This window comes from Theropithecus gelada, chromosome 19 (genome assembly GCF_003255815.1).
Source record: "Theropithecus gelada isolate Dixy chromosome 19, Tgel_1.0, whole genome shotgun sequence".
Classification (NCBI taxonomy): Eukaryota; Metazoa; Chordata; class Mammalia; order Primates; family Cercopithecidae; genus Theropithecus; species Theropithecus gelada.
The window spans coordinates 46,986,555-47,011,113 of NC_037687.1; the positions used below are offsets into that span (position 1 = coordinate 46,986,555).

Consider the following 24,559-nt stretch of genomic DNA (forward strand, 5'->3'; position numbering starts at 1 on the left):
TTTTTTTTTTTTTTTTTTTTTTGAGACGGAGTCTCGCTGTGTCGCCCAGGGTGGAGTGCAGTGGCCGGATCTCAGCTCACTGCAAGCTCCGCCTCCCGGGTTTTTATGCCATTCTCCTGCCTCAGCCTCCTGAGTAGCCGGGACTACAGGCGCCTACCACCTCGCCCGGCTAGTTTTTTGTATTTTTTAGTAGAGATGGGGTTTCACCGTGTTAGCCAGGATGGTCTCGAACTCCTGACCTCGTGATCCGCCCGTCTCGGCCTCCCAAAGTGCTGGGATTACAGACATGAGCCACTATGCCTGACTAAAACAAAAAGTGTTTTTTTTTTGAGACATGGTCTCATTCTGTTGCCCAGGCTGGAGTGCATTGGTGCAAATGTGGCTCACTGCAGCCTCAACCCCCTAGCATCAAGCGATCCTCCTGTCTCAGCCTCCTGAATAGCTGGGACTACAGGTGCATGCCAGCATGACTGGCTAATTTTTTAAATTTTCTGCAGAGATGGGGGTCTCACTATGTTGCCCAAGTTGGCCTTGAACTCCTAGGCTAAACTGATCCTGGGAGGCTGAGGCAGGAGGATTGCTTGTGCCCAGGAGTTCAAGATCAGCCTGAGCAACATAGCAAAACCTTATCCATAGCAAAAATTAAAATAAATTATCTGAGCATGCTGGTGCATGCCTGCAATCCCAGGTACTCAGGAGGCTAAGGCTCGAGGATCACTTGAGCCCAAGAGGTCAAGGCTGCAGTGAGCTAGGATCGTGTCACTGCACTGCAGCCTGAGCAACAGTGAGGCTGTTGTGAGTGAGGCCCTGCCTCTACAAATATTTATTTTAAAAAGATAATTAATAGGGGAGCTTCTGAAAAAGAAAAAAAGACAATAAATATATCTATCATTCTGACAAGAGTCCTCATGCTCCTTTGTAATTCCTTCCTCCTGCCCTTCTCTGCCACCTTTCATGCTCCTGTTCATCCCCAGGCAACCTCTCATCTCCTTTCTCGCACTATGGATTAGTTTGTATTTTCTAGAATTTTATATAAGTGGAATTACATAAAATACACTGCCTTCTTTCACTCAGCATGATTATTCTGATTCACGCATGTTCTGAAAGTCAATAATTCATCCTTTTCCTTACTGAGGAGTATTTCATTATATGAATATGCCACAGTTTGTTTATCCATTCGCCTGTTGATGGATATTTGCTTTGTTTCTGAGTTTTGGTTACTAGAATAAGGCTGCTGTAAACATTTACACACTAGCTGGGTGTGGTGGCTCACGCCTATATTCCCAGCAATTTGGGAGGCTAAGGCGGGCAGATCACCTGAGCTCAGGAGTTTGAGACCAGCCTGGTCAACATGGTGAAGACCCATCTCCACTTAAAATACAAAAATTAGCTGGGTGTGGTGGTGCACTCCTGTAGTCCCAGCTACTGGGGAGGCTGAGGCACAAGAATCACCTGAACCCAGAGGCAGAGGTTGCAGTGAGCCAAGATCACACCACTGCACTCCAGCCTGGGCAACAAAGCGAGACTCATATCTCCAAAAAAAAAAAAAAATGTATACACAAATGTTTGGATATACACTTTCTATAGCTGGGCCTTATACTAGGTGGGTATTTAATTTATTAAGAAACTGTCAAACTATTTTCCAAGGTCATTGTCCCATTTATGTTCCTACTAACAGTATATGAGTCCAGTTGCTTCATATTCTCACCAACACTTGGTTTGGTCAGTGTGTGTGTGTGTGTGTGTGTGTGTGTATGTGTTCATGTGCATGTGTGTGAGTGCGTGTGTGTGTATGTGTGTGCGTGTGGTCTTTTATAACTTGGACAGTCAGTGGTTAGTTTTCATCCACATTGACTGTAGGTTTTTGAAAGTGGTGACAGGTGCATAGGTAACCAATGTATAGAGCTGGTTTGATCAATCTTCATCTCTTTACGCTTTCTGGAGAGTGGTACACAGATAGGGTGGGGATATTCCTTACTCCTTTGTCTGAGACGGCTTTTTTTTTTTTTTTTTTTTTTTTTTGAGGCGGAGTCTCGCTCTGTCGCCCAGGCTGGAGTACAGTGGCCGGATCTCAGCTCACTGCAAGCTCCACCTCCCGGGTTCACGCCATTCTCCTGCCTCAGCCTCCCGAGTAGCTGGGACTACAGGCGCCCGCCACCTCGCCCGGCTAGTTTTTTGTATTTTTTAGTAGAGACGGGGTTTCACTGTGTTAGCCAGGATGGTCTCGATCTCCTGACCTCGTGATCCGCCCGTCTCGGCCTCCCAAAGTGCTGGGATTACAGGCTTGAGCCACCGCGCCCGGCCAAGAGACAGCTTTGTTGAGCCCGGCATCAATGCACACATCTGGAGTTCCTAGTTCTTTCATGAGAAATGTCTAGATCTCTTTGTGTATGCCAGGGGCAGTGTCTTAAAGCACACTCCATAGATGTGCTTGTGAGTGTTGACAGTGTACTTTCAGTCACAACCTTGTTGATGACAGAACAATCCTTCTTGTTGCTCTCCTTTGTGGAAGCCATTCTCATAGGCCCAGTTTAGAATAAAAAAGAACAAGGGATTGTCGTGGTCAGTTTTTAAAAATTTGGACATTTAATGAGTGTGTCCTAGTATTTCACTGTGTTTTTTTTGTTTTTTGTTTTTTTGTTTTTGAGACGGAGTCTGTTATTTTTGAGACAGAGTCTCACTCTGTCACCCAGGCTGGAGTGCAGTGGAATGTTCTCAGCTCACTGCAACCTCCGCCTCCCAGATTCAAGCGATTCTCTTCTCGTGCCTCAGCCTCCTGAGTAGCTGGGATTACAGGCACACACCACCACACCCGGCTAATTTTTGTATTTTTAGTACAGATGGGGTTTCGCCACGTTGGCCAGGCTGATCTCAAACTCCTGACCTCAAGTGATCCACCCGCCTTGGCCTCCCAAAGTGCTGGGATTACAGGCGTGAGCTGCCGCGCCTGGCCTTATTTTGCATTTCTCTAATGGCTAATGGTATTGAGCATTTTTTTCATGTGCTTATTTGTTGTCTTTATATCTTTTTTAGTGAAGCATCTGTTCACCTCTTTTGCACATTTACAAAAATTGGGCATTCCTTGTTAGTCACAAGTCCTGTTGCAGATCTAAGAACCATCTTGGGAAGGCCATTGGACTCAGGAACATGTTCAGTTGGAGGCAATGACATTTTTCATCCAGGAGATCTAAGCAGAGACCTGGGTGAAGATTGTGGGCTTCCTGGAGACATCACAGCCCCGGCTTGTTTTCCATTATTGCATTCTGAGGGTTCATTATATAGTATCAACACAAGTCTTTTATCAAATGTGTGATTTGCAAGTCTTTTCTCTCTATCTGTGGCTTGTCTTTTCATTCTCTTAAACATTGCCTTTCAAAGAGCAGAAGTTATTAATTTTTATGAAGTCCAGCTTACAATTTTTTCTTTTATGGATCATGCTTTCAGTGTCTTATATTGAAGAAATATTTACCTAACCCAAGGTCACAAAGGTTTTCTCTTATATTTTCTTCTAGAAGTGTTATGGTTTTATGCTTTACAGTTAGGTCTGTAATCCATTTAGAGTTAATTTTTGTAAATGGTGTGTATTAGTCCGTTCTCACACTGCTCTAAAGATACTACCCGAGATGGGGTAATTTATAAGCGAAGGAGATTTAATTGACTCACAGTTCTGCATGGCTGGGGAGTCCTCAGGAAACTTACAATCATGGCGAAAAGGGAAGTAGGCACGTCTTACATGGCAGCAGGTGAGAGACGGTGAGCATGTGAGAGCTCAGAAGAAACTACCATTTGTAAAACCATCGGCTTTTGTGAGAGTTCACTCACTATCACGAGAACAGGATGGGGGAAACTGCCCCCATAATCCAATCACTTTCCTTCTTAAACATGTGGGAATTACAATTTGAGAGGAGATTTGGGTAAGGGCACAGAGCGAAACCATAGATCCATGATTTTTTTTTTTTTTTTTTTTTGCATATGGAGATTTGATTTTTCCAGCACCGTTTGATGATGAGGCTATTATTTATTGCTGTGTAACAATTACACCAAAATATAGTAATTTGAAACAAAACAGCAAACAGGCATGGTGGCTCACGCCTGTAATCCCAATACTTTGGGAGCCTGAGGCAGGAGGATTACTTGAGCCCAGGAGTTCCAGACCAGCCTGGAGAACATAGCGAGACCCCATCTCTACAAAAAATATAAAAATTAGCCAGGTGTGGTGGCGTGTGCCTATAGTCCCAGTTATTCGAGAGACTGAGGTGGGAGGATCACTTGAGCCCAGGAGGTTGAGGCTATACTGAGCTGTGACTGCGCCACTGCACTCCAGCCTGGGCAACAGTGATACTGTCTCAAAAACCCCAAAACCAAAATATAAAGAACAGTGGTTTTTATCCCACAACTGATTGATGCTCTTAAAAATTTTTTTTTTCCATCTCCATTTCATTTTGGTTATTTTTGGTTGTTTTTGCCTTTAATTTTACTGATCTTCTGCAATATATAATCTGTTAATCCCATCCAGTATACTTTCTCTCTCTGATGTTGTCATTTTGATCCCATGAAGTTTGGTTCTTTTTATAATTGTCCATGTCTCTACTTGGCTTTTTGATTATATGAAATACAGCTGTAATAACGATCTGAATGTGCTTTGCTGCCAGTTCTAACATATGTGTTCAATTCTTAGTGGGTTTCTGTTGACGGCTGTCTTCCTTACAGGTCATGGTTTCCTGTCTCTTTGCATGCCTGCTTATCTAAGTGGATAGAAGATCTTGTGAATTTTACCTTGAGTGCTGGATCATTTTGTATTCCTTAAAACATCTTGACCTTTGTTTGGGGATGCAGTTCAATTTCTTGGAAACAGATCTTTTGGGTCTTTTTTTTTTTTTTTTTTTTCTGAGACAGAGTCTTGCTCTGTCGCCAGGCTGGAGTATGGTGGTGCGATCTCGGCTCACTGAAACCTCCACCTCCTGGATTCAAGCAGTTCTCCTGCCTTAGCCTCCTGAGTAGCTGGGACTATAGGCCCCCACCACCATGCCCAGCTAATTTTTGTATTTTTAGTAGAAACAGTGTTTCACCATGTTGGCCAGGATGGTCTTGATCTCTTGACCTTGTGATCCGCCTGCCTCAGCCTCTCAAAGTGCTGCGATTACAGACGTGAGCCACCACACCTGGCCGGGTCTTTCTTATATGATTTGTTAGGTGGGACATGGAGCAGTGTTCAGCCAGGGCTAATTATTCCCCAGTACCGCGGCCAGACCTTTCTGAGTGCTGCACCCAGCGTCTTGTGAATGATGGGTTTCTCTAGTCTGCCTGGTGGAAGCAGCTGCCATCCTGGGCTGTGTATAAGCACCTGGCTCTGCTCCTCTGATCCTTGTGAGTGGTTCTTCCTCCACTGTCGGGTAATTTCGTCACACTTGTGTGCTGCACCATATCCCGCTGGAACTGGGGGACCTTCTGCGGGTCTCCTCGTTCTCTCTGTGCAGTTCTCTCCTGTCCAGCACTCTATCCTGCACACTCTCTCAGCTCCATCTCTACAATTCGAGGAGTCTGCCTGGCTCCATACATTCCTCCTCCCTGTGCTGTGACCTGGACATTTTCCTAGGCAGCAAGCTGGGACAGTGGTCTTTTGTTTTGTTTTACTTTTTTTTTTTTTTTTTTTTTTTTGAGATGGAGTCTCACTCTGTTGCCCAGGCTGGAGTGCAGTGGTGCAATCTCAGCTCACGGCAACCTCCACCTCCCGGGTTCAACTGATTCTCCTGCCTCAGCCTCCTGAGTAGCTGGGATTACAGGTGTGTGTGCCATCACACCTGGCTAATTTTTTTGTATTTTTAGTAGAGATGAGGTTTCACCGTGTTAGCCAGGCTGGTCTTGATCTCCTGACCTCGTGATCCACCCACCTCAGCCTCCCAAAGTGCTGGGATTATAGGCATAAGCCACTGCGCCTGGCGTTGTTTTACTTTTTTAGTCAAGAGGGTAAATCTGTTTACTCTAACTTTCCTGTAATATATTCCTGAGTAATTTGTATTTTTAAAGTCAGTCCCCTTCTAAATCTTTTAGTCTTTCTATATCTCATTTTCTTTTTCCATTCGATCTTCCATTCTAATAAGAAAACTACTTGAATGTAGGCTTTTGTGTCTGCCTGGATTACAGGCCCTGTTCTACCTCCTATTGGCTGGGAAATCTCTTTTTTCTTTTTTTAAGACAGAGTCTCGCTATGTTGCCCAGGTTGGAGTGCAATGGTGTGATCTCGGCTCACTGCAACCTCCGCTTCCCGGGTTCAAGCGATTCTCTTGCCTCAGCCTCCCAAGTAGCTGGGATTACAGGCGCCCACCACTACACCTGACAATATTTTTGGTATTTTTAGTAGAGATGGGGTTTCACCATGTTAGTCAGGCTGGTCTGAAACTCCTGACCTCAGGTGATCCACCCGCCTCAGCCTCCCAAAGTGCTGGGATTATAGGCGTGAGCCACCGTACCCGGCCTTGGCTAGGAAATATTTATAAGTCACTTAATTTCTATGGAAAATGGGATGACAATATTATGTAGTCATACAGTTGTGTGAGAATCAAATGAGATTGTCTGATGGCCCGCGGTAGATGACCGGGGCAGAGTAAATGCTCAGTCGACACCGTCCAGCAGAAGGGAAGCCTCGATCAGTTCGTGTATCTTGTTCAGCCTTCACCTGGAATGTTCATGTCTCACCGTCTCCACGGGATGTTTTTGTCCGCAGATCTGCTCTGGCAGCAGCCATTCTGGCGACAACATTGACTGGGCGGACGGTTGCCATTCCTCAGCCTCGCCGGAGATCCCGGTCTGAGAGTGACGTGAGCAGTGTTGAACGGGACAGCTTCATTGAGCCCTATGCCACTACCTCAGAGCTGAGGCTTCGGTGGGTACCAGATCGCCGCCTCTGCTTCCTCTCCGGGTGGAAGAGGGGCAACTCAGCCTGGTCTCTACGTGTGTGTGTGCATGAGTACGTGTGTGTGCATGTGTACCTGTGTGTGCATGTGTACCTGTGTGTGCATGAGTACGTGTGTGTGCATGTGTACCTGTGTGTGCATGTGTACCTGTGTGTGCATGAGTACGTGTGTGTGCATGTGTACCTGTGTGTGCATGTGTACGTGTGTGTGCATGTGTACCTGTGTGTGCATGAGTACGTGTGTGTGCATGTGTACCTGTGTGTGCATGTGTACCTGTGTGGGTGCGCGGGTGCTCCTGCACATATTTATGACTAGAAGCTTAGTCGCTGGGTTTTCATCACCAGTGTCAAATGGACACTGTCCAGCGACTGTCCAGCGACCTAATTGCTGTGGGATCTGGATTTCCTCCATAGTGAATCTTGTTAGATTTTGACTTGTATGGGTCCTGGCCATTTTCACAGTGGCACAGAGCTAATGAATTCAGTGCTGCTTCCAGCCCTTAGTAAGTTTCTTTGTGTGGCAACCTGAACAGTGAGAGTGGTCCCTCCTCACCTCTCACGTGTGTCTCTGGACAGTCACACTAATTTGACTTTCCTGGCAGCTGCAGTTTAGCCTTTTTTCTTCATCATCTTTTCCTTTGTTGCTTCTCCTGGATTTGAGCTGACACAGGGCTAGGGGGTCAGGAAGGTCTCCTCCTGAGGAGGAGAGGGTCGAGTGGAGAGCTTAGGATGTACAGGAATCAACTAGGAACAGCTCAAGGGCTGGGGATGATCTTTGTGGGGCTGGGATGAGCTTTCCAGACACAGACGAGGGAGTGTGACACAGGCGGCAGTGTAAGGAGGATGTTTGGGATGCGAGATGGGCCTGGAGGACTGGGCAGGGTTCAGGCTGGGGATGCCTTTAGTGTCCTGTTTAGAGGGTTGGTGTCTGCCCTAGGAATGGTAGGAAGACACTGGAGGTCTCTAAGGGCACATGGGGCAGGGATGAGAGTAGGGATCCATGATCACATTTGCCCTTTTTTTTTTTTTTTGAGACAGAGTTTCACTCTTACTGCCCAGGCTGGAATGCAATGGCGCGATCTCGGCTCACTGCAACCTCCGCCTCTCAGGTTCAAGCGATTTTCCTGCCTCTGCCTCCTGAGTAGCTGGAATTACAGGCATGCACCACCACACGCAGCTAATTTGTGTATTTTTAGTAGAGATGGGGTTTCTCCACATTGGTCAGGCTGGTCTCGAACTCCCGCCTTCAAGTGATCTGCCCACCTTGGCCTCCCAAAGCACTGGGATTACAGACGTGAGCCACCGCGCCCGGCCACATTTCCCTTTTTAATTGTCATGTATATTCAACTTTGTGTCGGGTTGGCTCTTTTTTTGAGACAGAGTCTCACTCTGTTGCCCAGGGTGGAGTGCAGTGTCCTGATCTCGGCTCACTGCAACTTTTGCCTCCTGGGTTCAAGCGATTCTCCTGCCTCAGCCTCCAGAGTAGCTGGGACTACAGGTGCACGCCACCACACCTGGCTAATTTTTGTATTTTTAGTAGAGACGGGGTTTCACCGTGTTGGCCAGGCTGGTCTTTGAACTCCTGACCTCAAGCGATCTGTCCACCTTGGCCTCCCAAAGTGCTGGGATTATAAGCATGAGCTACTGTGCCTAGCCTGTGCTGGCTTTTTTGATACACTAAATATTTTGTATTTTGTATGTAGTAAAATCTACCCATTTTTTAATTTATATTTTCTGTAATAATTGTAAATTTAGTAAGACACTTCCTACCATGGTGTCATATAAATACTTAATGTATTTCCTTCTAGGGCTTGTTTTTATTTTTGTTTTGACCAAAAATATCGCCACCATTTTGAGATATTTGAATTTAACCTTTTTTTTTCCTGGTAAGAATTATACTTTGGCTGAATAAAAACTAAAGATGAGTAAATGGCTCTAAAATTCAGTGGAAAAAAATAAGCATGTAAGACCATCAGAGGAGATGATCTGACACACAGGAATGCTGGATTAGCCCTGTTGTATTTTATTTTGTTTTTGGGGGGATTTTTTTGTTTTCTTTTTTTTTTTGACACAGGATCTCATTCTGTTGCACAGGCTGGAGTGCAATGGCGCAATCATGGCTCACTGCAACCTCCTCCTCCTGGGCTCAAGTGATCCTCCTGCCTTAGCCTCCCAAGAAGTTGGTACCACAGATGCGTGCTATCATGCCTGGCTAATTTTTTTTTTTTTTTTTTGAGACAGAGTCTTGCTCTGTTGCCCAGGGTGGAGTGCTGTGGCCTGATCTCGGCTCACTGCAACCTTTGCCTCCTGGGTTCTAGCAATTCTCCTGCCTCAGCCTCCAGAGTAGCTGGGACTACAGGTGCACGCCACCACACCTGGCTAATTTTTGTATTTTTGGTAGAGACAGGGTTTCGCCATGTTGGCCAGGCTGGTCTTGAACTCCCAACCTCAAGCAGTCTGCCCACCTTGGCCTCCCAAAGTGCTGGGATTACAGGTGTGAGCGACTGTGCCCAGCCCAGGCTAATTTTTACTTTTTTTTGTAGAGACAAGGTTTCCTGATGTTGCCAGGCTGGTCTTCAACTTCTGGCTTCAAGAAATCCTCTCTCCTTGGCCTCCCAAAGTGCTGGGATTATAGGTGTGAGCCACGCTCACGCACGCACATACGCTCAATTTCAAGAACTGTTTCCGATTAAATCTGCAACCCTCCCCATCTCTGACTTTTCCATCAATGTAGGTAAATGTACCCTTGCCAAACCCCAAAAACAAGAGACTAAAAAGCAACCCAGTCAGAGCCCAGCAATTGTATTTTAACCACGAACACCCCAACAGCTACCCCTCAATTGATGCCATAAAAAGCCATTGTGCCCGGCCCTGTCATATTTTAAAACGTATAGATAAAGTAGCAAGAACAGTATAGGACTAGTTGAGTGATATAGAGGTGCCCAGGAATGCCCTGAGGTGAACCTAGTGTTTCTACAAGCATACTGAATCTTTAATAAAGTCTGTCCCACAGCTCAAAGGGAAAGGAAAGGATTCGGTGCTATATTGATTAGCAATATTAGAAATCAGCTTTGAGCCTTGCCTAAGTCATACACCAAAATAAATTCCTAATGAATGAAGGATTATACTATATAGACACACAAATAAGACTTTAGAATAAGTCTTTAATAAGACTTTAGAATTAGAATTTAGAAGGTAAAAAAAACCTTTTTAATCACTTCTATGTTTAAGAAATTTATAAAACCAAAATAATATTAATAGAACAGAAAAAACATTTATAGTAAAAGCAAAGTCAGGATTTTAATTTTAGTACATTAATTTTAGTAATTTCAAATTGGAATGGAAGCCAAGTGTGGTGGTTTACATCTGTAATCCCAGCACTTTGAGAGGCTGAGGTGGGAGGACTGCTTAAGATCAGGAGTTCGAGACCAGCCTGGGCAATAAAGTGAGACACCCATCTCTACAAAAAATACAAAAATCATCCTGGCATGGTGTTGCTTACCTGTAGTCCCAGCTACTTGGGAGGCTGAGGCAGGAGGATCACTTGAGCCCAGGAGGTCAAAGTTGCAGTGAGCTATGATCTTGTCATTTTACTCCAGCCTGGATGGCAGAGTGAGACCCTGTCTCAAACACACACACACACACACACACACACACACACATGAAAAAAACAAATTGGAATGGACATACCAGAAGTAAAGTAGACAAAGGACCTGAACACAAGCATATGGAAAAACGTTCAGTCTCAGTAACAAATGCAAATTTAGACAGTGGGTTTTAAGTTGTTTTGGCAAGTTTCATAAAATTATTACCAGTGTATTTGTAGCTTGGAGAAATGATTTTGTGCAGTATGTATGTAGACACAAAATGTTCACACCATTTGACTCAAGAATTTACTGTATGGGCTGGGCATGGTGGCTCAAGCCTGTAATCCCAGTACTTTTTGAGGCCGAGGCAGGCGGATCACTTGAGGTCGGGAGTTCAAGACCAGTCTGGCCAATGTGGTGAAACCCCATCTCTACTAAAAATACAAAAATTAGCAAGGCATGGTGGCAGGTGCCTGTAGACCCAGCTACTTGGGAGGCTGAGGCAGGAGAATCACTTGAACCTGGGAGGCAGAGGTGGCAGTGCACTGAGATCACACCACCACACTCCAGCCTGGGTGACACAGCGAGACTTCATCTCAAAAAAAGAAAAAAAAAAAGAATTTACTCTATGGCGGTTTGTTTTATAGGAGCAATCCTAAATACAGTAGAGGTTATCTGCACACAGATGTTTATTACAGGGTTATCTACAGCAATGGAAAGTGAAGGAAAAAAACCCACCTAAGCAAGGAAAATGGATGGTTAAGCTGGTATATCTACTGGATTCTTACCTTTTAAAATGTTGACTTAAAAACTTATTAATAGGTTGGGGACAGTGGATCATACCTATAATCCCAACACTTTGGGAGGTTGAGGCAGGTGGATCGCTTCAGCTCTGGAGTCTGAGACTAATCTGGGCAACATGGCGAAACCGCTTCTCTACTAAAAATACAAACAAACAAACAAACAAGCAAAAAATTAGCTGAGTATGGTGGAGTACATCTGTAGTCCCAGCTACTCGGGAGGCTTAGGTGGGAGGATCACTTGAGCTGGGGAGGTGGATGCTGCAGTGAGCTGAGATTGCACCTCGGCATTCCGGCCTGTGTGGCAGAATGATACCCTGTCTCAATTAAAAACAACAACAATAAAAACTTATTAATTAGCAGGCCGGCGCCAGGCACAGTGGCTCATGCCTGTAATCCCAGCACTTTGGGAGGCCGAGGTGGGCGGATCATTTCAGGTCAGGAGTTCGAGACCATCCCAGCCAAGATGGTGAAACCCCATCTCTACTAAAAATAGAAAAATTAGCCATGCATGGTGGCAAGTGCCTGTAATCCCAGCTACTCAGGAGGCTGAGGCAGGAGAATCGCTTGAACCCGGGAGGCTGAAGTTGGAGTAAGCCAAATATTGCGCTACTGGACTCCATCCTGGGTGACAGAGTGAGACTCCATCTCAAAATAACAACAACAACAACAACAACAACAGGCTGGGCTCAGTGGCTCATGCCTGTAGTCCTAGCACTTTAGAAGGTTGAGGTGGGCAGATCCCTTGAGCCAAGGAGTTCGAGACCAGCCTGAACAACATAGTGAAACCCTGTCTCTACAAAAAATACAAAAATTAGCTGGGCATGGTTAGTCCCAGCTATTGGGAGGCTGAGGTTGGAGGATCACCTGAGTCCAGGGAGGTTGAGGCTGCAGTGAACCATGTTTGTACCACTGCACTCCAGCCTGGGAGACAGAGTGAGACCCTATCTCAAAAAACAGACAAACAGACAAATAAAAACAAAACAAAACAAAAAAACCCTTATTCATAACAAGGCGAATTGTATATGTATGCAGTAACTCTAAAAACAGAAATTAGAAGGATATGCTGAGTGTACAAAGAGATGGAACAGTGGAAAATTTAATCTTTTAGCTTCTGTGTACTTTGTACTATCACACATTTATGGTAAGGACTTGGAGGCAGTACATTTAATACATGATATGTATCAATGTCAAGTGTTAAATGACTTTTTGTTTGTTTTCCTCATGAATGTCCTAATACAGACCAAATTGGCAGAGTGAGATGGGAAGAAGATCTTCTTTGCCATCCTTTGAAACACTGGGCTATGGGGAAGAAGAGGACATTGAAACTCAGCTGTCATCCAGCTGCAAGGAACTGGGGGATGTCAGTGCCCAGGAGGACAAAGGAGGCCACGGTGATGACCTGTACGCTGTGCCACACAGAAATCAGGTGTTTTCTATGTTCCCAGTTTTCTTCTTGACATTCACCCTGACATTAACTTTTGGTAAATTAGTGCATTGCTAAGGATTTCTTCTCTCTATTCTGCATTTGATAGCATTGGCTTTGGGGCTTATTTTTTGAACGTGTCCAGCCTCATTTCTATTTGGTTAGATTAAAACATAAACTTCTTTCCTTTAGCTTGCAAAAACAAATATGAACATCTTCATATTCTTAATGTGGACTTCCATTCAAAGCTTAGCGATCTTATTCTTTTTTTTGACCTTGGAAGCTAAATTTCCTATCACTTTTATGGTATCATTTTGCACACTGCACCCTTTCTTTAAATTCGTGCATGACGGGCAAGATCGTCATGCGTCTCTCAATGGGAGCTGACGTGCTTTGAGTGCTTACTATGAGCACTCCCCTGTTTCTAACTCCTGTGTGGATTTATGTTAGCTGACCCCCACTGACTCGGTGAGGAATTCCCTTCATTGCCCTGTCACACATCAGGGAACTGCACACAGAGAGATTCAAGGAAACATACTTCTCCACTGCCAGCTGCTCTGCGAATCCCAATTTTTAAACTGCTTCCCAGGGTTTTGGAAACTACATAATGATATTTCCTTAATGGCAAGATAATAGCACATATCCCTTTTTCCTTTATCTTTTTCTTTCTTTCTTTTCTTTTTCTTTTTCTTTTTTGAGACAGGGTCTTCTTGCCCTGTCCCCTAGGCTGGAGGGCAGTGGCACCATTATAGCTCACTGCAGCCTCAACTTCCTGGATTCAAGTGATCCTCCCACCTCAGCCTCCCAAGTAGCTGGGACTACAGACACACACCACCATACCTGGCTATTTTTTGTGTTTTTTGTAGAGACAGGGTTTCCCCATGTTGCCTAGGCTGGTCTCGAACTCCTGACTCAAGTGATCCGCCTGCCTCAGCCTTTCAAAGTACTAGGATTACAGGTGTGAGGCACTGTGCCCAGCCCCTTTCTCTTTTTTTTGCCATCATTATAATATGTTGTTCATAGTGTCCGAACATATAGACTGACAGCATTAAGCTACACCAGTATTGATTATATGTATATTGATTAGCCTCTACTATATTAAAACACTTTTTTTTTTTTTTTTAATTGAGATGGGGTCTCACTGTCCCCAGGCTGGAGTGCAGTGGCACGATCATAGCTCATTATAGCTACCTCCTCCTGGGCTCAAGTGATCCTTCCACCTCAGCCTCCCGAGTAGCCAGGGCTATAGGCACGTGGCACCACAACTAGCATATTATTTATTTATTTATTTATTTATTTATTTATTTATTTTCTATAGGGCCAGGGTCTTGTTATGTTAGCCAGACTGGTCTTGAACTCCTGGGCTTAAGCAATCCTCTTGCTTCAGGTTCCCAAAGTGTTGGGATTACATGTGTAAGCCAATGCATCGGGCCCTAAAATATGTTTTAAATGGTCTTCAGGAGCTTATTTTGAGGGATCCTTATGTGACTGTTTCATGAACTCACCATCATTTTCCCACATATACAGACTTTCACACATAGAATTAGGTTTCTCACAGCAAGGAGCTCTGGAATAGGCAGACACTGCCCAGAGCCCCCGGAAGGGAGGTGCGCCTGTCCAGCTCTGCAGGGCTCACAGTCAGTTCCACTGCTCCTCACCCACACACTTGGACTGATGTTACACATAGAGTCATATCACTGCACTATTCTAGCGGGAAAGCTTGCTACAGTATTTCCCTTGGAAGAAAGAGATACAGTGACCTACAGAGACTCTTTCCTAGTTAGAAGGACAGTTATTTTGTTTTTTTAGGCAAGTCTGTTAGGGTGGTTTTAGGAGCCATGTGTAGTAGGAAAAGTTTTAAATTTTAAAATGTGAAAAGTCGAAAATAATAAACAATAAAATGCTGCCATTAGGGTTGATGTTGCCTTGTCCTCTAACCCCACTCCCTCCTTGGAAACCCATCTTTTCTTAGATTTGGAGTGCATCCTGAAGTTTGTGTTTTTATTCTTTTACTACAAGTTTAAGTAAACAACTAGAGTACTGCGCATGTATATACATATGTATAATTTTTTGTTGTTTATTTCTTTTGAGACAGAGTCTCGCTCTGTCACCCAGGCTGGAATGCAGTAGTACAATCTTGGTTCACTGCCGCCTCCTGGGTTCAAGTGATTCTCCTGCCTCAGTCTCCTAAGTAGCTGGGACTACAGGTGCCCGCCACCATGCCCAGCAAATTTTTGTATTTTTAGTAGAGACTGGGTTTCCCCATGTTGGCCAGGATGGTCTCGAACTCCTGACCTCAGGTGATCCTCCCAAAGTGCTGGGATTACCAGCGTGAGCCATTGCGCCCAGCCAAGCCTTTTAAAGTATGTCTGTATAAAGTATCACAAATTCTTTATGAAGGTATGTTTTTAGTAGACTTACTTATTGATATATAAAACACGCACAAGAAGTGAATAAATCATAAGTGTACATTTCGATAAATTTTCAAAAAGTAGCCACCACTCAGATTAAAAAAAAATTACTTGTACCCTAGAAATCCTCCTTCTTCTTAGCCACTTACTACTTCCCACAGAGTTAACCATTGCCAAGATTAGCTTTAATCTTTAAAAATAATCTGAGATTAGCTTTGCCTATTCTGAAAATTTACATGCATTTAATTGGATGGTATGCATTATTTAGAGTTTGGGAGTCTTCAGTTATTGTGTATAGCAGGGGCTGGTTCGTTCTCATTGCTGTATATTTTACTGTACAACCGTGCCACTCAGTTATTTGTTTTACTGATGACAGAGACTTGATTGGTTCCAGTTCGGGACTCTTAGGAATAGTGCTGCTGTGAACATTTGGGGATGTGTCCCTTGATGTACATATTTGTGTATTTCTGGTGGGTGTATACTGAGAAATGGCATGTGTATGGTCATAGAGCATATGTACCATCAGCTTTAGTACCAGTAGATACTGCCAAACAGTTGTCCATATTGGGCATCTTCTTAACACTTTTTTGTAGGGGGAGGGAGGCAGAGTTTCCCTCTTATTGCCCAGGCTGGAGTACAATGGTGCCATCTTGGCTCACTGCAACCTCCGCCTCCTGGGTTCAAGCAGTTCTCCTGCCTCAGCCTCTTGAGTAGCTGGGATTACAGGCATGCGCCACCACGCCTGGCTAATTTTGTACTTTTAGTAGAGACGAGGTTTCTCCATGTTGGTCAGGCTGGTCTTGAACTCCTAACCTCAGATCATCTACCCACCTCGGCCTCCCAACGTGCTGGGATCCGTGAGCCACCACACCTGACCCCTAATACTTTTTAAGTCATCTTATCCATTTCACATTTCCTTGAGAATAGTGAGTCACTTAATATATTTTTGACAGTTTTAACAAGGAAGTTTGTTCCTGGGAGATAAAAAAGTTTGAGGTCGGCCGTGGGCAGTGGCTCATGCCTGTAATCCCACCACTTTGGGAGGTGGAGGTGGGAGGATCATTTGAGGACAGGAGTTCAAGACTGGCCTGGACACCATAGTGAGATCCTGTCTCTATTTAAAAAAAAAAGTGCGGGGTCATTTACTTTTTCTTTCTTCAAATGATGAGTAGCTTGGGTGACCTGTTTGCTTCTCTTGAGCCAGGTCACCTTGGAACCATGTCCACAGAGACAGGTGGACCTAGCAGCCTTAGCTCTTACTCTGAAATGCCCCTTCTCATGGGCGTCTTGCTGGTCCCTGCCACCACCTCCTTGTCAGCCCCAGGGACAGCCCTTCCATTGCCTGCAGTGCAGCCCAGCTAAGCCAAACTGATCACAAAAGCAAGATTTTACTGAAGAATCAGGAGAGCCAAAGGGCAGCCCACCCAGACAGCGCCAGTCACAGTTCACCACATAACCCCTGGTTCAGGCTGAGTGCACAGCCAGAGCATATCATAAGGCTAAACACACTTAATTGTGCCCCCACAGATAAGATTTTTAACAATTTAGAGCATGTATGTATATAATGTGCACGCTGTTTTGTTACCTTTCTTTCGTCTCACAACACATGCCAAATGTCTTCCTATGTCCCCATATTTGGTTCTCTCCTGCCTTGTCTAACATCTGCATTGTGTGGCCTGATGTAGCATATATCAGTCAAGGTCCAATCAGGAATCAGAACACACACAGTGACTTGAAGAGGGAAAGTTTACTACATGCTTGTAATCCCAGCCCTTTGGGAGGCTGAGGCAGGAGGATCGCTTGAGGCCAGAAGTTTGAGACCAGCCTGGACAACATACTGAGACCCCATCTCTACAAAAAATTTAAAAATTAGCTGGGTATGGTGGCATGCGATTGTAGTCCTAGCTGCTTGGGAGGCTGAGGTGGAGGATTGCTTGAGCCCAGGAGGTAAAGGCTGCTGCGAGCCATGACTGCGCCACTGCATTCCAGCCTGGGTGACAGGGTGAGACCATGTCTAAAAAAAGAAAAAGAAAAACCTGTTTCACTGTTCTTTCTCTTCCTCCTTGGCAGCCTCTGTTCCTACCCTCAGGCTCCTGCCAATGGGAATGTCTCCTCCTCCTCAGCAGCAGGTCCCATTCCTGGCCCATGGCCCTCTCTAAAGGACAACTCTGTGTCCCTGCCATGTTGGGATGAAACAAAATTTCAGTAGCTCCTATATAGCTAACATGAATGGTTACCTATGTAGGAGCTACTCTCAGACAGTAGAGGGGAGTCCCTCAGTAAATGAAATTTGCAGTGGACTTACATAATTGGTGAACATAGCAGGCTTCAGTGAGAGTCCTCCCAGGGGAGGTCAGCACTGCTTGTCCCACATAGAAATTATTAACACAGCCTGGGTGCAGTGGCTGTCGTCTGTAATCCCTGCACTTCGGGAGGCTGAGGCAGGAGGATTGCATGGGCCCAGGAGTTTGAGACCAGCCTGGGCAACAAAAGGAGACCCTGTCTGTACAAAAAATAAAAAAAATTAGCTGGGTGTGGTGGTGCATGCCTGTGGTCCCAGCTACTCCGGGGGCTGAAGTGGGAGGATCGCTTGCATGTGGGAAGTCAAGGTTGCAGTGAGCTGTGATCACACCACTGTGCTCCAGCTTGGGTGACAGAGGGAGATCCTGTCTCAAAAAAAAGGGGTGGGGGGAAATTAGTAACATGGTGTCAGTGCCAGTGTGGAGTGGTATTGGGTGGTCCCTGGCAGGGATGAGGAAGGGAAGCTGCCCTGGCAACATGGCTGGGGTGTGGAGCTCTCAGTGGCCTTAGCATAACTTGAATGGTGTTGCCTTTGCCCCCTAAGCTTTTCCTGAGGGCCTGGAAGTGTCATCCAGCCCTACCTGATGTAGCCCTTTTGTGTGTCACTAAGGAAAGTAGCTGAAGTGCCCATAGAGGGAGATCTCAGTGGGGAAGGTTTGAAAGAAGACGTTGGAATTTGTTAGAAGGACATTTCTCATTTCTTTCCTCCTTTGTCTTTTATAACAAAAGGTGCCATTGTTACATGAGGTGGACAGTGAAGATGATGAAAATATTTCTGATCAAGATGAGTTTCCAGGCTCCCCTCCTATACCACAGCGGATACAACAAAAAGGTAAAACAAACAAACAAACAAAAAAATCCCACAATTTTCATAAAATTTAAGAACATTTTTTCTTAATGAGTATTGCTTATTTTTAGGAAAACATACGCATTGTCCCTTCATGCTGTAGCACTGTGATTTTAACTAGGAATATAATTGAAGTTTATTTTTTATTGAAAATGAGAGTCCAGGTGTGGTGGCTCACGCCAGCTCTTTGGGAGACCAAGGCTGGAGGATCCCTTGAGCTCAAGAATTTGAAAGCAGCCTGGGCAACACAGGGAGACCTCGTCTCTACAAAATGTAAAAATAAAAACAATAGCCAGGCAAGGGGGTGCACGCCTATAGTCCCACATATTCAGAAGGGGGCAAGGTGGGAGGATCACTTGAGCTCGGAAGGTCAAGGCTGCAGCAAGCCGTGATTGCACCATTGCACTCCAGTCTGGATGACAGAGTAAGACCCTGTCTCAAGAAAATAAGGCTGGGTGTGGTGGTTCACTCCTGTAATCCAAGTACTTTGGGAGGCCAAGGCAGGTAGATCTTTTGAGCTTAGGAGTTTGAGACCAGGTTGGGCAACATAGTGAGACACTCTCTATAAAAAATGGACATCCCATCTCTACCAGAATACAAAAAAGTAGCCAGGCATGGTGGCATGTGCCTGTGGTCCTAGCTACTCTTGAGGCTGAGGTGGGAGGATCACTTGAGCCCTGGAGGCAAGGGCTACAGTGAGCTGAGATTGCGCCATTGTACTCCAGCCTGAGTGACAGAGTGAAACCCCATCTCAAAAAAAAAAAAGAAAAGAAAAGAAAAGAAAACAAGTTATTCCACAGTCAATTGCTTCTGGATATTAGGTTGTTTTTAAAGTATAAGGTGCTGTGGTTTTTTTTGCTATGTTAGCTAGGCTGGTCTTGAACTCCTGGGCTTAAGCAATAGAGATAGGGGTAGGATAGGGTCTCCCTAGTCCCAGTGCTTGGGGAAAGACCTGGCCCACAGTGGCCCACCAGGAAAGATCTGTTGGGTGAATGAGTGTGTGGACATATATCTATTTGATTATCACAATGAGAGAATTCAGCATGTTATAGCAAAGGTAGGGAAAGTTTTCAGTTTCCTAAGAGGTGGCTCACATTTGAGAAGTGACAAGGAGAGCCAGGCATCGAGTGGACAACCAATAATTGCTTTATCAGCAGCCCCAGAGTTGCTCGGGCTCAGGGAAACATTTCTGTAAATCATTTCTCGGGGAACACAGAACGTCAGCCTCATAATCCTGGGGCCAGAAAACACCTGTTGGTCAGTTGGCATATTTTTAAAGTATTAGATTTAGTAAAAGGTGCATCTGTTTTTAAATTACAAAAGTAATACTGTCTTACTGTAAAAAAAAAAATACATAAATATATAAAGTGCATTAGTCCGTTTTCACGCTGCTGATAAAGACATACCCGAGACTGGGTAACTTATCAAGAAAAAGAGGTTTAATGGACTCACAGTTCCACGTGGCTGGGGAGGCCTCACAATCATGGCAGAAGGTGAAAGGCACGTCTTACATGGCGGCAGATGAGGGAATGAGAACCAAGAGAAAGGGGTTTCCCCTTATAAAACCATCAGCTCTCGTGAGACTTATTCACTACCATGAGAACAGTATGGGGGAAACCGCCCCATGATTCAATTATCTCCCACTGGGTCCCTCCCACAATAGGTGGGAATTATGGGAGCTACAGTTCAAGATGAGATGTGAGTAGGGGCACAGCCAGACCATATCATAAGGCTAAACACACTTAATTGTGCCCCCACAGATAAGATTTTTAACAATTTAGAGCATGTGTGTATATAATGTGCACGCTGTTTTGTTACCTTTCTTTCGTCTCACAACACATGCCAGATGTCTTCCTGCGTCCCCAAATTTGGTTCTCTCCTGCCTTGTCTAACATCTGCATTGTGTGGCCTGATGTAGCATATATCAGTCAAGGTCCAATCAGGAGTCAGAACACACACAGTGACTTGAAGAGGGAAAATTTACTATAAAGAATTATTAATTTTAACAGGTTTGGGAGCTAGGCGTGGTGGCTCACACCTGTAATCCCAGCTATGCAGGAGGCTGAGATGGGAGGATCACTTGAGCCAAGGAAGGAGGTCAAGGCTGCAGTGAGATGTGATAGTGCAACTGCACTCCAGCCTAGGTGACACAGTGAGACCCTGTCCCTAAAAAAAAATATAATAATAACAGATTGCCTACTAAGGAGTAAAAGAGAATACTCAAGAATTCAGGAGTAGCAGCTCAAGGGGGCAGCCACTGTCCCTAGGGCTGACGCAAAGTCAGCCTTCAGGAGCAAGCAGCTCTGGAGGAGCCTCAGCCAGAACCAAGATCCACACCTTCCTGGAGAGGACGTAGCTGTGGCCTGCTGGATGGCCAGGAAGTTTGCTGAGGGGCTGCTGTAATGAAACTCACTGGGACAGGGGGCCAGGAGAAGCCACCATGGGGAGGTACTGCATGTTGCTGGCCACCCAAAAAATTAAAAAGAAAGGATCTGCCCATGTAATCCCACTTGTAATCTCAGCTACTTGGGAGGCCAAGGCAGGACGATTACTTGAGCCTGGGAGTTCGAATCCAGTCTGGGTAATATAGTGAGACCCTCGGACTCTAAAAAACAGAAATTAAAAAAAGAAATTAATGCATGGAAGGAAGAGCCAGAGGAAGCTGGAATAGGAAAGCAAAGTCCCGGCTCCTCCAGTGTCTCTCCAGCGCCCCCTACAGAGGAAGCCTTCCTTGGTGCCAACTGGCTGGGTGGAAATGCTGCAGTAACATGAGCCGGCCATGAAGGTCGGTTTGGAGATGAGACGCAGTGGCCACCCACATACTTGGGAATGTGCACTTGGTACACAGGTGTTGGTTGGGAGGGATTGCAGCTTCTGCAGTGATGCCTGGTTTGTGGTGGGCACTAAAAGCCCCTGCATACTTCTGAAAAACCCCAAACCCCAAACTCTAATTTAGTGGCTCAGGGCTAGGCCCAAGGCTCTGTACTTTTTTTTTTTGAAACGGAGTTTTGCTCTTGTTGCCCAGGCTGGAGTGCAATGGTGCAATCTTGGCTCACCACAACCTCCGCCTCCTGGATTCAAGCCATTCTCCTGCCTCAGCCTCCTGAGTAGCTGGGATTACAGGCATGTGCCACCACGCCCAGCTCATTTTGTATTTTAGTAGAGATGGGGTTTCTCTGTGTTGGTCAGACTGGTCTGGAAGGGTCTGTACTTTTCACAAGTACACAGAGGAGTCTGATGTGGATGATCCTTGGACAACACGTGAGGAGCCCTGGCTTTTGGTGGTTTGGTCTTTGACTGTCATTTCCAGGCGTGGCTAAGTTACTTACCTCATCTTCTCAATCTGAGAGTGTCTCTCTCATAAATGAAGTGATGCATGTGAAGCGCAGTGGCTTCCATCAGTGCTAGTGATGATTAGTGTCTAAAGCCTGAAGCTTTGGTCACCTGATGCATCGCTCTGCACTCTAGCGAGACCCCTGCCAAAAAGACCAAACACACTTTGGGCAAGGCCCTCGTGCCCTTGGTCAGAACTGCCAAATTCATGCTCGTGGACGCTGTTCCCCTTCCCTAGATTCTTTGCAGACCCTTATTTGATCCCACAGTCCCCTCTTGCTAGTACTTCCTCCTTCTCCTCCTCAACAGCCCGCTTTGTCCAGTGGTACACCTCTCCAGGCCTTCTCCCTCTCCACGTCTCCTCAAACCTCTCCAGGTGGGCTTCCCTCTCCGTCGCGCCACTGGACCAGAGACCTTCGTGTAGTTAAGTGCGCTGGGTGGTTTTCTAGCTGCTTCTGATGACGTCTCAGTAGCATACCACGTGGTTAACATGCCTTCTCCCTGGGCTCGGGGCATCTTGTTTCCTCCCGCCTTCCTGGGCGCCCCACCCCCCACCCCGTCATCTCCTCTGTCTAGGCCCTTGACTCTTCGAAGTACTCACAGCCTGCTCCCCAGTTTGATATCATTCATTGTGTGCTGCGCCCAGGTTTCCTCTCCCAGCTTCTATGCCATGTAACCGTTTAACTTCATTCATCCATCCCCTCAGCCAGAACAGTCTTTTTTTTTTTCAACAAGGTCTCACTCTGTTGCCCAGGCTGGAGTACAGTGGTATGATCACGGCTCACTGCAACCTCAACCTGAGTTCAATTGGTCCTCCCACCTCAGCCTCCTGAATAGCTGGGACTACAGGTGTGCATCATCATGGCTGGCTAATTTTTGTATTTTGTTAGACACAGGGTTTCACTATGTTGCCCAGGCTGTCCTTGAACTCCTGGGCTCAAACATTCAACCTGCCTTGGTCTCCCAAAGTGCTGGGATTACAGGCATGAGACACCTCATCTGGCCCAGAGCCATCTTTTCAAAGCATAAAGCTGGTAGTGTCCCCTTGCATGTCCGTGGACCCCCACATGCATCCCCTCACACCCTCACGTACCGCAGACCCTTTTGAATTGGGTCTCTTCCATGGTTTCCTACCACCTGCATGGCCTGTCAGCCCTGGCCCCTGCTGACTGCTCTCCAGCTACTCTGCTGGTCTTTTATTTCCTCAGCTCTGTGGTGTTCCTTCCTGCCACTGGACCTGTGTACAAGCTACTCTCCCTCCCCACTGCCTAATGTCTCTTATATGTAGGCATGTGAAACGTGGGGAAGTTGTGGGCTTTGACTCTTTTTTTTGAGACAGGATCTTGCTCTGCCACCCAGGCTGGAGTACAGTGGTGTGATCATAACTCACTGTAGCCTCTACCTCCTGGGCTTGAACCATCCTCCCACCTCGGCCTCCCACAGTGTTGGGATTACAGGCATGAACCACTGCATCCTTATATGCTCAAATATATCTGAAAAGAACCATACCCAGTTGATCACCATAGTTACCTCTGGAGAGGGGAAGGTTTTGAGGGATTATGTTCATGGGTGAATTTTGATTTATCTGTATCATTAAAATTTTTGACAGCAAGAATGTGTTCATGTCATGTGAATTTTCTTTCTATAGAGATTGGAATAGGGCCAGGCACAGTGGCTCAGGCCTGTGATCCCAGCACTTGAGGAGGCTAAAGCAGGAGGATTGCTTGAGCTCAGGAGTTTGAGACCAGCCTGGGCAACATAGGGAGACACTGTTTCTACAAAAATTTTAAAAATTAGCCAGCATAATGTCACGCACCTGTAGTCCCAGCTACTCTGGAGGCTGAGGCAGGAAGATCGCTTGAGCCTGGCAGCTGGAGGCTGAGGCAGGAAGATCGCTTGAGCCTGGCAGCTGGAGGCTGAGGCAGGAAGATCGTTTGCACCCGGCAGCTGGAGGCTGAGGCAGGAAGACTGCTTGAGCCTAACAGGTTGAGGCTGCGGTGCAGTTTCCACCACTGCACTCTAGCCTGGGTGACAGAGTGAGACCCTGTATAAAAAAAAAAAAAAACTGGGATAGTACTCAGCATGACACCTTGTACACAGTAGGAGTACGCCCAGTATTGAAGCCCTTTGCCGTTATTTTATGTGTCCCCCCCTCACCCTTATAGGTAATAGAAATGAGGAGGGTGAGGACTCTGTACACTTGTACACAGTAGGAGTACGCCCAGTATTGAAGCCCTTTGCTGTTATTTTATGTGTACCCCCCTCACCCTTATAGGTAATAGAAATGAGGAGGGTGAGGACTCTGGAAATCTGTTTGAGAAATGATAAATAAGAAAACGGGACACAAAATAGATTCACAGAACCGAGTGAACTGCGTATACATTAAATGTACATTAAATACCAATGTGAATTTGGGATGCTGTAAATTGTAAGTTTAATCTTTATCGGATTCTTTTTCTGAAAAGTTGATGACTAAGATAAAATAGCATGAGTTCCTTTGGGAAAATTGAATTGCCCTTGAAAAACTTTTTATTGTGATCATTTTTAACATGTACAAAAGTAGAGAGACAAGTAAAATGAACTCCCACATATCCATCTATGCATCTCCCCGCTTCTATAGCTGTCAACAATTTTCTTATTTTTTTGAGGCAGGGTCACTCTCTGTCACCCAGGCTGGAGTGCGGTGGTGTGATCTCAGCTCACTGTAACCTCTGCCTCCCAGGCTCGAATGATTCTCCTGCCTCAGCCTCCCAAGCAGCTGGGACTACAGGTGCATTCCACACCTGGCTAATTTGGTATTTTTTGTAGAGACGGAGTTTTGCTCTGTTGCCCAGGCTGGTCTCAAACTCCTGGGCTGAACCAATCCGCCTGCCTCGGCCTCCCAAAGTGCTGGGGCTACAAGCATGTGCCAGTGTGGCCAGCCAGCTGTCAACCTTTTGCC

The 24,559-nt window shown here is 45.7% G+C and overlaps 1 protein-coding gene across 1 annotated transcript in view; it reads left to right on the forward strand.

The window, feature by feature from the left end:
* The window catches only part of CEP89 (centrosomal protein 89), a 95,330-nt gene that overhangs the window by 6,962 nt on the left and 63,809 nt on the right, over positions 1 to 24,559 (forward strand). Inside the window, exons 3-5 of the mRNA XM_025369167.1 lie at positions 6,725 to 6,883; positions 12,543 to 12,729; positions 18,168 to 18,270. Coding sequence (XP_025224952.1) covers positions 6,725 to 6,883; positions 12,543 to 12,729; positions 18,168 to 18,270 — 449 coding nt within the window. The remainder of the gene's footprint in view (positions 1 to 6,724; positions 6,884 to 12,542; positions 12,730 to 18,167; positions 18,271 to 24,559) is intronic.